This window comes from Argentina silus (assembly GCF_951799395.1).
Source record: "Argentina silus genome assembly, chromosome: 6".
Lineage (NCBI taxonomy): Eukaryota > Metazoa > Chordata > Actinopteri > Argentiniformes > Argentinidae > Argentina > Argentina silus.
This window is the reverse complement of record NC_139660.1, coordinates 20,453,755-20,466,120: the sequence shown is the minus strand read 5'-3', so window position 1 is coordinate 20,466,120 and position 12,366 is coordinate 20,453,755. Positions and strand designations below refer to the sequence as shown.

The window sequence follows — 12,366 nt, the reverse complement described above, 5'->3', positions numbered from 1 at the left end:
TGTCTCTCCCCCATCAGCCTGCCTATCTGCGTTCAACTTCCGGGGGCGGAGCTTCGGGGTGATGTCACCACTATTGGGGAGGGGCCTTCTTTTAAGGTGGCACCAGGATGAGAGCCTGAAGGAGGCCTTGTATATTAAATACACAGGACAGAGTTAAGTGTACAATCTGAGGAACGATGATATCACCTGGCTTTCAGGAGTAGTATCCTAATCTCCTAATGAAGAGAGAATTTTTTTGGGGGGGGGGCCAATGCACTTTGTAAACATTTGAGAACAAATGTCAGTGAACTAAATCACTACAACGTTATGTATGTACGTTGGATGTGTTATCTTTTTTCATAGCACAGAGTAACATGTGAACATACACTGCCTGAGCGGGAAAGTGTATTTCAACACGTGTCATGACTTTTCAATGAATGATAAAGTCAAGTTCGAATCTTGTATTTTACCCCAAGTATTTCATGTAGTTTGAGCAACACAATGCACAATAATGGCTTATAAGTAAATTGTTAGTGTTTCTGTTTGTTTGTGTTGTGGCTGTAAAATAGGAGTCACAGTTTGCCCACAGTTTGTCTATTCCACACAGTTGAGAATTGATACTGTAAGTATGTTTCAATCTCACAAAAACAACCAACGGTGAAATTGTTTTGTTGATGACAGTTGGGCTGACATTCTGGGGTCAGCTGAGTTAAAAGTAAGCTTATGTGTGCCAAATTGTCTAGACTGTTGGAGTGGGCCATGCGGTGGGGGAACTGTTGGGGAATCCTATCCAGTTTAAATGTGTTCTCAACACAAACCAGCAGATTATGGCCCTTATGTGTGACAGAGACATAGCCTGCCAGCCCTTGTTAGGCGACAGTTACCACATTTAAGACTAACCTTAAGACCCACCTTTTTAGAGCTGCATGCTGTATGGTTGCCCTTAGCAACTCCCACTTCCCCTCCCTTTTCCCCATTCCCCATGTTGAGACTATTGTGAGACTACTAGACCCATATGCTTTCATTCATGTGATGTGTTTGGTTAATGTGTTTGTTTTTAATATGATTTATAGTGTGTTGAGACCTTGGTGAAAAAGCACTTTAAAACTAAATCAACATGAAACTTGAAACATAGGCAGTAAGGTGTGGACCAATTCTCCTCACCTCTTCTCAAGATAAGGAGGCCGTTCATCACAAAGTACACACTTTACACAGAAAATGGCTAAGAATCACTTGAAGAAAAGACACTTGACCCCAAAGCAGGTTAATAGCAGACACTTGTATCGCTTTTTTATTTTTGTTGCTCGTTCTCTCATTATTGATCACTTCAGCGCGGAGTGCCCTGTGTCAAGGCTGATGAGGAGCAAAGCCTGAGTCGCATCACCGCACTGCCACCCGAGACCCTTCTCTCCGCTACAGGGCGCATCGGGCACTTTTCTTTTCTTTCTCTCGTTCTCTCGTTTTCTTTTGGCGATGGAACAAAACAAAAGTGCTGTAAACATCTTTTTGTGGAGCACCAGGAGCGTCAGCCTTCGGTCTAGGGGGTCTGACAGAACTGGCCAAGCTTGGAATGATAGGTTGGAGGAAGAAGAGGAGGAAAAGGAGGAGGAGGAGGAGGAGGAGGTGAAGGAGGTGGAGGAAGAAGAAGAGGAGGATGTGGAGGAGGGGTGAAAGAGGGAGGGAGTGGATGCCGCTGCTCTCACTGCTGGATACGGCGCAGCGACTGCACCTGAAAGGTCTGAGCGTGGGAACCCCACTCCCTGTAGTGTTTGTACTCGCCGCCATGACGGTCACACTCCATGATGTACTGGTAGCCACGGTAACCAGGGAACTGGTAGCACACCCATCTGAAGGGAGAGAGTGGGGAAGACGGGTGAGAGGGGCATAGGGGGGAGGAGGAAGAGGAGGAGGAGGAGGAGGAGGAGGGGGAGGGGGACATTTTTCTGTCCGAGCCAGTGGTGTATTACAGTGACGTGTGTTACATTTTGATACCAGTGTGCTATTGCCTTTATTCAAACTCAAGGTCAGATTTACACTATTATTATAATACTAATACTGTACTATTTATATAACAACAGGAAACACTTTATTTACACTTTACCTCACCCCTAACTTCTCTTATCATCATTTCACCTTTTATACAGTATGACTATACCTGACCTATTCCCTTAGGAAAATAACAGGTGTCATTTTTTTGTGCAAACGTTACTGTACATCAGTGGAGGTCGAAATCGGAGGACGGGCTCATTGTAGCAATGCATGGAATGGCACGAGGAATGGTGTCAAACACACGTCCTCCGCCTTTCAACCTCCACCAGCCTCCGCTGCTGTGCCCAGGTTCATGTATTAGACAGAGGACATGGATATATATCACTCACGCTCCGCTCTGGACCTGCATGGATCCGATCTCGTTGTTACCCCAGCCCATGGCCTGCAGAGAGGGGTAGTCGTCGTTCATCTCCCACTGTTTACCGATGAAGTTCTCCCTTTCGAAGACGACAATCTTGGACTCCTTATGGTTCTGCGCAAGTCACAGAGAAGAGTTCGGTCAATCTCTGTTCAAATTCAGTATTCAACCTCATTCCTAAAGCCAAATGCTAATGGTGAAGATACAGTTAAATCATACAATCTTTATTGTCCATGTTTACAATGGATATTATCATCTGCCGTCTAAGTACCCAACCCAAGACACATACTGCATGTACAGTACACAGTTGACAGAGTGGGAGGCGTACTGTGTTTGCTTTTCAAATGTCCCCTTTACATCCTTATTGCCTATACAGTGTTGTATTAAGGTAATGGTATCACCTTTAGCATTCACCTACAGTCAATACCTGTATCACTCAACGTGGCGATAATTCAACATAGTCAAACACCTGAAATAACACTGTCTTTGCATGTATCCTTCTGCAATCTCTACAGCAGGACAACTCCAGACAGTTGGTTTAGGGTAGCTACCAGTATCTTGTAGCTACAGAGAGAGAGAGAGAGAGAGAGAAAGAAAGAGAGAGAGAGAGACAGAGAAAGAGAGAGAGAGAGAGAGAGACAGAGAGAGAGAGAGAGAGAGACAGAGAGAGAGAGAGAGAGAGAGAGAGAGAGAGAGAGAGAGAGAGAGAGAGAGAGGGACAGACGGACAGCGGGAGAGCCCGACAGGAAGTGGACCAACCACAGCACACACTCACTGCGGAGCAGATGGGGCGGAAGGACATCATCCTCTCGATGTGGTAGGCATTGCTGCCGCTCCAGGACTCCCAGCGAGGGTACTCTCCTCTCTCCAACACAAACTGCTGCCCGCAGAAGCTGGAGTGCTCATACCCTACCCAGCTACACACACACAGAGAGGTGGACACATAGTCAGAGGTGGAGTGGCAGGAAGACAGACAGACAGACAGGCAGACAGAACAGACAGACAGACAGACAGACAGAATAGACAGACAGGCAGACAGACAGACAGACAGACAGACAGACAGACAGACAGACAGACAGAAAGGCAGACAGACCGATAGACAGGATATGTCTTACAATAGGGTAATCATTCTACATACTGTATATATCATAGTATATATCATAGTTGTGTGCTACTACGACTAGATGTTTTGATGTCTGTCAGTTGAGGCTGGTGGAGGTAGAAATTGTTCATTTCTCATCTTGTAATGTATGGAATGGAATGAGGAATGGTATCAGACACGTGTGTTTAGCCTCCAGGCTGACTTACGCTCCACACTCCACCTTCAGGGAGCGGATGTTATCCACGCCACACTCCATGATGTTCTGGCAGGCCGCGGTGAACTCCATACGCTTACCCTGGAAATTCTCCTGGTCATAGACCGTGATCTAGAACACACACAGACACACACACACACGGGTGAGCACACTCACACACACACACACACACACACATACAGTAGGCCAACATCTTGTGCCCATGTTATTCGAATATGGTTGCGAGAATAACATCAACTCACCTTCCATGGTCCCAAAGGGTTGGGATTAGTCAGAGCCATTTTGTCGGATATTGTAGTTCTGATGGACCTGCAGTGCACAAACCAGAGAGTCACATTTCTGTTCTGGAAACCGGGGCAGACATGTTTGATTTACCCCAGGCCCTCATCTCAGCTCCATGCTGGCATCAACCCGTGCCCTGTAGCCCATGCCCACTCAGATCAACGTCATACTGAAGCTAACGTTGCCGGACTCTGGGCAAAACCCCAAAACACAGAGTTGCCCTCTCCTGTTTGTGAGGACGATACTGGATCAGGGGAGGCTAGCGGAGGTTGAAATCGGAGGACGGGCTCATTGTAATGCACGGAACGGAATCATCATTCCATTCTGAGGAATGGTATCAAACGTGTTTGATACCGTTCCCTGCATTACAATGAGCCTGTCCTCCGATTTCTACCCCCACCAGCCTCCCCTGCACTGGATGTATGATTAGGCTGAGCAGATCCATACACAAACATCCAGAAACAAAGCTGCAACATGATCTCATGTTTTCGTCATCACGTTAGGAAGGACATTTACGATGTCCTTTACGATATGTTACATTAGGCTAAATATCCCAACAAATGACTCAATAGTCAATACTGCCTGTGATGAAAAACAAACTTGATACCGGACGACAAAGCAGAGTACAGAAACCAGCTAAGCAAGGCATAGATAAGCCTGCAAATACTGTGTCTGACGTGGTACAAGTGAAATAAAGCCACACAGTGCAAATCATCCCGCCACATTTCTGAATGCCATAGTAGTGTATGTGATTTGAGTTCTGTCATCTTGCTTTATACAGTATCTTTGTTGTCAGAAGGTCTAGGCCCATATTACAGTACATATGAATGTCTATGGTGTGTGCTTGTGAGTCATGTCATTGTTCAACCATATGTATGTGTGTGTGTGTGTGTGTGAACTATAGGCTATGGTGGTGATGACGTGTCAGTCCCTGCATTGCATACCAGTGTGATGTCAACTGTGATGGGCGTTGAGTGGAAAGAGAGGGACAATATCATTAGGCTCTCCTACACTGGCGTGTCCAGGACGTGTGTTACTCCCTTTCTATACATTTCAGAGGCTCAGCAGAAACAGCAAAGAGACAACAGACAATAGACACATGTACATGGACAATGACGGCGAAATGCTATAGGCTAAAATGGAGGGCTTACCTGACCTACCCCAAAAAATAGCTGTGTAGCGCTCACGGGGGGCTCCACAAAAACGATGTCCTGACTCCTGTGTAAACGGGCCTATTTATATGCAGGGGCACTGAATGGCACCCAGGCCCAGGGTCCGGGGCAGGAGTCAGCACATTGCTGGGGCGTCCATTGTTCAGCGCTGAGCCACTGGGCTTTAGCTTTCCCCCCGCCTGTCGTGGGGAACTGAACGGAGGGCACGGTGCCCAGTGCCGATTAGCACAAGCTCCGGACCCCATGACCAACCCTGGACGCATCATACAGGCGTGGGCTACACCAAGCCCAGCCCAGTCAAGGCCAGCCCAGCTCAACTCAGCCCAGCCAGGTGCAGCCCAGCTCAGCCCAGCCCAGCCCAGCTCAGCCCAGACCAGCTTAGTCCAGCCCAGCTCAGCCCAGTCCATCTTAGTCCAGCCCAGTCCATCCCAGCCCAGCCTAGTTTAGCCCAGCTCAGCCAGCTTAGTCCAGCGCAGCCCAGCCGAGTATATACTTGTCACTGCAGTTCCTTTACAGTCCAGTAGTTGAGGAAAAAACATGATACATTACATGTAGGATGTGTCAAACGGAGATGTTTTTGCAAGAGGTTTTACAAGCACAAACTGTGAACTTTGAAACTAGAGTTTAACACACTTATTGTAATGGTGAAACATTTAGCAGAGAAAATAAAAAAAATAATTCTCAGCCACCAACTCAAGAAGACTTTAACTCCCACAAAAAGTGATACTAAGTTTGCTGATGAAGTAGTCAACGTGTTGAATAAAGCTGTACTCATTACCTGAGCTCTCCAGAAGTGCCTTGCAGTAGCTCCCACCTGAGTGACAACCTTTGCGAACCTCAACTGACCCCTCTTCTCTTTTCCTTTCACAATTTCACACACGTACGCACATACACACACACACACACACACACACACACATGCTCGCTCATACGCACACACACACACACACACACACACACATGCTTGCTCATACGCATACGCACACACACACACACACACACACACACACACACACACACACAAACACACACACACACACACACACACACACACACACACACACACACAGATGCACATTCAAAAGGTATGTGACATCTATGCTCTGCCCCCTCCCCTCGCTCAATCCAACATACTTTTTACTCACATCTATGAGAAAACAGGAGGTTCATGTAATTATAATTTCAGATAAGGTAAAGTATTCTGTCAAAGCACTAAATGTATATGTTGCAGGTACAACTCAAGTCTACTCAAGGAAAGGTTAAGGTGGCTCATAAGTTGTGTGCCCTCACGATTGATCCCTCCTGCTGATTCAATGTAAACTGTCAACAGATGTTTGTTTATTTATTTATTTGTATGTTTTTACATCTATACTGTACAGTTATTAACTGAAGGTTTTTGTATTATGTAGGCTTGCTTTTAAAATGGTCAAATAAACAAAACATAACTAATTCAATCTGTTGTTTGAATGTTCATGTATTTAGCAAATTGACTTCGAATATACTGAGCCTAAACCTGATCTCTATTAGAAAAGGGTATGATATCAAGATGAACACAATATTTAATGAACCATTTTATAATCAACTTATTTGCTTTTCCCACATTACATTCAGATAACTCATTATCATGTTGTAATCGTGATACTTCCTGTCAGAAACGGGACAATGTGTCCCGATGAATATTGTAGATACTAAGCCTCCAATTCATGGTGCTTGGTTTTATTGATAAATGCTTGACATTTTTGACCCTAAGACTTTGTAGAAATCAAGAATTTATATTGTTAACTCAGTTTTAAGGTTCTATGATGTATGTTATGCCAAATATACCATGGCTGTCAATTAAGTTATTACAAGATAATATATATAATTTGATATTTGTACCCTTTGTTGTGTGTCTTGTTTTTTTGTTGTGTTTTACCTTGGTTGAAAAAAAGGGTTAGTTAATCTAAAAAAATATACATTATTTATTTTATATAAATAATTGTGGTTGCCATCCTTTTTTGGGTGTTTCTGTCTTCTTTCCTCTTTTTGGAGGGAAGACTGGTATCTACAGTATTTACCCAGTATTTACCCAGTATTTACCCAGTATTTACCCAGACAAACACCCCAAACCAAACATTTGGCAGCACCTTTATACCTATATTTTCCCTATGTTTATGCATGTAGGTGAAATGTAGAAACTGGTCAATTTGATGTTGTCCCAATAAAAACTAGAGTGATACAGTATCAAACAATCTCACCATGGCTGATATGAAACCTCTACTAAATATGATTGAAATGCTATCTTTATCTTACAGTATCTGGCTGTTTCGCCTTAGATCAGCCATCAGAGAATCGCTACTGTACTGTACGTGCAGCAGTCTCATTCTGTTTGTTTCACAGTACATTTTGGGAGTGAAATGTTTAAAATGACATGGGTGGCAAATCCTTTTGCTCTACTGGATCCACTGGATGTTGGCAACTGCCACTATCCTGCTTGAATAGAGCCATGGCAGAAAACAACTAGAAATCTAGAAAACAAACCATCACCAAACCTGTGCACTGGTGGTAGAGGTGTGTGTGTGTGTGTGTGTGTGTGTGTGTGTGTGCACGCGCATGGGGAGCCTGGACTGATGGTTCAATAACATAGAGGGTGAATAGAAGCCCCCCGCACGCACGACCATCTACACAATGGAGGGGTTGCTGCTGGCTACTGATGTCAGCACATTGTTCACTCTGAGCTCAAAGGCTGGCTGGAGTGAGAGAAGGGGAGAGAGCAGAAAGGTAGTGCATTTGTGTGTGTGTGTGTGTGTGTGTGTGTGTGTGTGTGCCTGCGTGTGAGTGTGTGTGTGTGTGTGTGTGCCTGCATAAGTGTGTGTGTGTGTGTGTGTGTGTGTGTGTGTGTGTGTGTGTGTGTGTGTGTGTGTGTGTGTGTGTGAGAGAGAGAGAAAGCGTGGTAGCAGGGGGCTTTCTGCTGATGGGGGTGGCTGTCCCCCACGCTGGCGCTGGACAACAAAGCAGGCAGCCGAGTCAGCACAGCTCAGAGATAAGCATGACCTTTGACCCCGCCCCCAAAGGATCGCTTCCATCCAATGGCAAGGCTGGATCCTGGCCCAATAGACCAGCGTGGGATGTGAATGTATATATATATCCTCAGTCCAGACACCTGATTCCATCCCTTAACCAAAAGGCCTATCCGTTCCAGTCTCTGTACCTGACTACAGCCGGTGAGATTTACACTTGGGGTTTGGAGTTGTGAGAGTGAGACGGAGCAAGGGTGGGGGTTTTCACCGACAACATAAATCAAGGACTTTCACTTGGGTGCAAGTGAAAAATCCATGACTTCAATTACTCTGGAATATCCTGTGTCTAACAACAAGAACGCACTATTTCTTTGAGGTTTCTGTAGTTCATTTTTCAGTGAGGTGGCAAAAGAGAGAGATGTGAGGCCATGTTTGACTGTGATCTTCACTCGGCTCAGTAACATAGCATGACAGGTCTGCGCTTAGCAGATGAAAGCTGTGTCATATCACTTTGTGGCCCTAACAGTGTTTTTTCTCAACCACATTTTACAGAGGATTTTCTCAGAGGAATTATCATTTATCGCATAGAGCTTTTGATGGGTGTAAATTGTGCTCAGGCTTCTCAGAAGGTGTATGTTGTAAATTGTGCTCAGACTTCTCATAAATGGGCATTAACATCACAAGGTGTATGTTGGGGTGGAGTTGATGAGAGAAAAGGCCTTTTAAACCTGTGTGGAATAAGCATTTCAGTAACAGAATAAAGTAATCATCACATGTTTGAGTGAAGAAGTGGGTTTTACTGTCATATTTGATGCTTCGTGCTGAAAGTAGAACATTTTAATCTGTTTATGTTCATAGGGTTGAGCATGGTTCATTGAAAAACTATAACTGATATTTTTCTCATGGGAAAGGGTGCGAAATAATATGCAGTGTTTTGTGCTTATTCCATGTTCTCCTGTGGATATGTGTGCTATGCATGTCCAGTAAGTGCATGAATATTATGTCATGGCTTTGCTAAAGGATGTATCTTTTGTAAAAGTGGATGATTCAGTCTCTTTCTCTCTCTGTGTCTGTGTGTTTGGCCACAGATTTAACCATGTCCCACTCAGGAGCTCAGGGCAGCATTGGCAGCCACTCTGCCATTGGCATCCGTACCCACAAAGTAGGTTTCCTCATTGCTCTTTTTCGGTAACAAACTGACTCTTTTACTAATCCACCCCGTGGACTCATAAAGTGAAAAGCTGCATTGTCAATAATGACTTTATAAAAAATTCTTGTCTATGGGATATTCATACATTTAAACAAGTATCTACTTGTTTTAGTGGGCAAAGATCATGGGAAAAATGGTTACCGCCATTTTGAATCGAAATATCACTGTGAAAGAAAACAAACCTGATACTGTACAGCATTTCTAAAGGTTGTAAGGTCGAGACAGTGAGCATGGTGCATTTCTCTTGTGTGGTGAATTTTCAGATGTACCTCTTCGAGTTTGAGAACTTCCAGGGCCGCAGGATGGAGATCTCCGCCGAGTGCCGTAACCTGTGTGAGAAGGGCTTTGACAGGATCGGCTCCATCAGGGTGGAGTGTGGACCGTACGTCAAACCGTCATCTACAATCCATCATCATCTAGAATCTAGAACTGGAGGATGGGTTTATTGTAATGCATGGAACGGAATGAGGAATGGCATCAAACATCAACGTGTTTGATACCATTGCTCATTCCATTCCATGCATTACAACGAGTGTCCTTCGATTTCTACCTCCACCAGCCTCCCCTGATCTACAGTATACACTAACAGCTTCATTTATTCCTCCATAAGTTGCACAGCTACTGTAAACGATTCATGCATAGTGACTCACATTATTTGAGTTTGAGGAAATCACAAGTATTGTACCCATCGCTTAGAAACACTGAGAACATTTGGAAACATTCTATGGAGGTCGGACACCTCAGACATTATCACTCCCCTGTTCCTCCGCAAGGTTTCTGATCATGTGGATGAGACTGAAAGCGATTATAATGTGTCATAATGTGTTATGATGCATCATAACGTGTGGTGATAATGTCCCCGTACAGTTGGGTGGGCTATGAGCAGCAGAACCTGAGCGGAGAGATGTTCATGCTGGAGAAGGGAGAGTACCCCCGCTGGGACACCTGGTCCAACAGCTACAGGTGTGACCGCTTCATGTCCGTCAGGCCCGTCCGCATGGTGAGTCCGTCCATCTGTCTGCCCATCAACCTTCATTGATGAATCTTCTTATTTCTATCTATCTATCTATCTATCTATCTATCTATCTATCTATCTATCTATCTATCTATCTATTGAGTTATCTATCTATCAATTGAGCTATTGAGCTATCAATCAATCAATCAATCTATCTATCTATCTATCAACTGTATCTATCCATCCATCCATCCATCCACACAAACACACACACACATACATCAACCCACCCACCCACCCTCCCACCCTTCCATCCATCCATCCATCCATCCATCCATCCATCCATCCATCCATCCATCCATCCATCCATCCATCCATCCATCCATCTCTACTACGCTCACACAGGGTGTCAGCTCTAAGCTGCCAGGTAACTGACGTTGTATCCTGTGTTGGCCATCCTCTGTGATTGTAGGACCCCCAGGACCACAAGATCTGCCTGTTTGAGTGCCAGAACTTCGAGGGTCGCAAGATGGAGGTGTGTGATGAGGATATCCCCAGCTTGTGGTCTTACGGCTTCCAGGACCGCGTTGCCAGCATCCAGGTCACTGGAGGAACGTGAGTACCGGTCCAAGCTATATTAGATAATAACTACTAACAATAATACGATACATGTCATAAAATGACTGTTCTGAGAAAGTTTTTTGAAGATGGGGTTATTTCCCAATGAGACAAATGCTGGATACGTTGAAGAGTTCTCACTCTATCTGGCACAGCAAGGCTAGGTCTCTGCTGTCTGTGTGTAACCATAGTGTGAGGATTGGTCTATATTGCTAGATTGGTTATAGCCAACATTCTGTTCACGCTTTCATACAAATTCACTTTAAAATGTAACGAGTCAGGTAATCAGATGATTCTGAGGGAAAATATATTCCATCAAGGAATAATAGCAATTTTATGCATGTGTCAGACAGACTAGATGACTACTCAGAAACAATCTCCGACTTCCATCAACATTATTGTATGTGTTGTTAACCTCTCTGTTTCTCTCTCTTCCTCTCCCCTCACAGTTGGGTTGGCTACCAGTACCCTGGCTATCGTGGTTACCAGTACGTGTTTGAGTGCGGCGTCTTCAAGCACTGGAACGAGTGGGGAGCCACCCACCCCCAGATCCAGTCCATCCGCAGGGTGAGGGACATGCAGACACATCGCAGGGGCTGCTTCGAGAACATGACCCAGTGAAGGGGGCCAGCCGGACAACGGTGGGCCAGCCGGACAGAGATGCAGGGCCCTGGCTAGTTTTGGAGCTGAACACCAACTGGAGCTTCAACATGGGGCTCCACAGTTAGCCACACCAAGCTAACAAGCTAATGGCTAATAAAATGACTTGTTCCACCGCCATCACTTTTACTAGTACCATTATGGGTATGTGCATGTTCATGTGCCATCTTTCACAAACCGTGAGTACTGCGCCCCCTATAGGGCTACCGTTGTAAATGCGGCTGACGTCCACAATGCCTGAATATTATTGGTAAAAGTGATAGCAATGCTCTCTGTTCCGAGACCTGATAGAATTATAGCATGCAAAGGTTTATGATATTTATTATGGGGGATTTTAGGGGAGGGATTAGTAGACAAAGATATAACTTTATTATTAGTTTTTGTTCATTAGTTTGTTTACATATCTGCAAGCCCTTGATTTTATACATCTACTTGCTTATGTGTTTCTTAGCTATATATCATTTGATGCCGATAAGCCTGTTCATCAAAACGCTCTCCCCTCCTGCGATCTATGACTGATTTTAAGAGGGTAGGGATAAACACTCCATTCACTCCAGTCTTCAAAGCTACCATGGACAGCTCTTTGCCCTGTCCATTCCCTGTAGTGACATCAATTATCCACAGGGAGGCACTGTTTCACCATGCTCTCTTCCATGGCCACCTTGTTAAGGAACTGCACCATGATTGAACCTCTGTAAAATCATGTATCTCCAATGACATTTTGTCAGTTCTGGGGGCAGCGAGCCTATTCAAAGAAGGAAGTAGATA

At 44.8% G+C, this 12,366-nt stretch overlaps 2 protein-coding genes across 2 annotated transcripts; one reads left to right on the top strand and one right to left on the bottom strand.

Annotated features, from left to right (window-relative positions):
• Nucleotides 1–1,678: 1,678 nt before the first annotated feature.
• cryba1a (crystallin, beta A1a) lies at nucleotides 1,679–4,004 on the bottom strand (the record flags this gene model as incomplete). The annotated part of the gene is made up of 5 exons (XM_083671400.1): nucleotides 3,945–4,004; nucleotides 3,695–3,813; nucleotides 3,162–3,303; nucleotides 2,358–2,500; nucleotides 1,679–1,826 (listed from the first exon to the last, which is right to left on the bottom strand). The coding sequence occupies exons 1-5, from the start codon at nucleotides 3,981–3,983 to the stop codon at nucleotides 1,679–1,681; spliced, it is 591 nt and encodes a 196-aa protein (XP_083527526.1). The 5' UTR covers nucleotides 3,984–4,004.
• A 5,247-nt stretch (nucleotides 4,005–9,251) lies between these two features.
• On the top strand, nucleotides 9,252–11,559 carry crybb1l3 (crystallin, beta B1, like 3; the record flags this gene model as incomplete). Its single annotated transcript, XM_083672366.1, has 5 exons — nucleotides 9,252–9,317; nucleotides 9,629–9,747; nucleotides 10,233–10,365; nucleotides 10,793–10,935; nucleotides 11,388–11,559. The coding sequence occupies 5 exons, from the start codon at nucleotides 9,252–9,254 to the stop codon at nucleotides 11,557–11,559; spliced, it is 633 nt and encodes a 210-aa protein (XP_083528492.1).
• Between the last annotated feature and the right edge of the window lie 807 nt (nucleotides 11,560–12,366).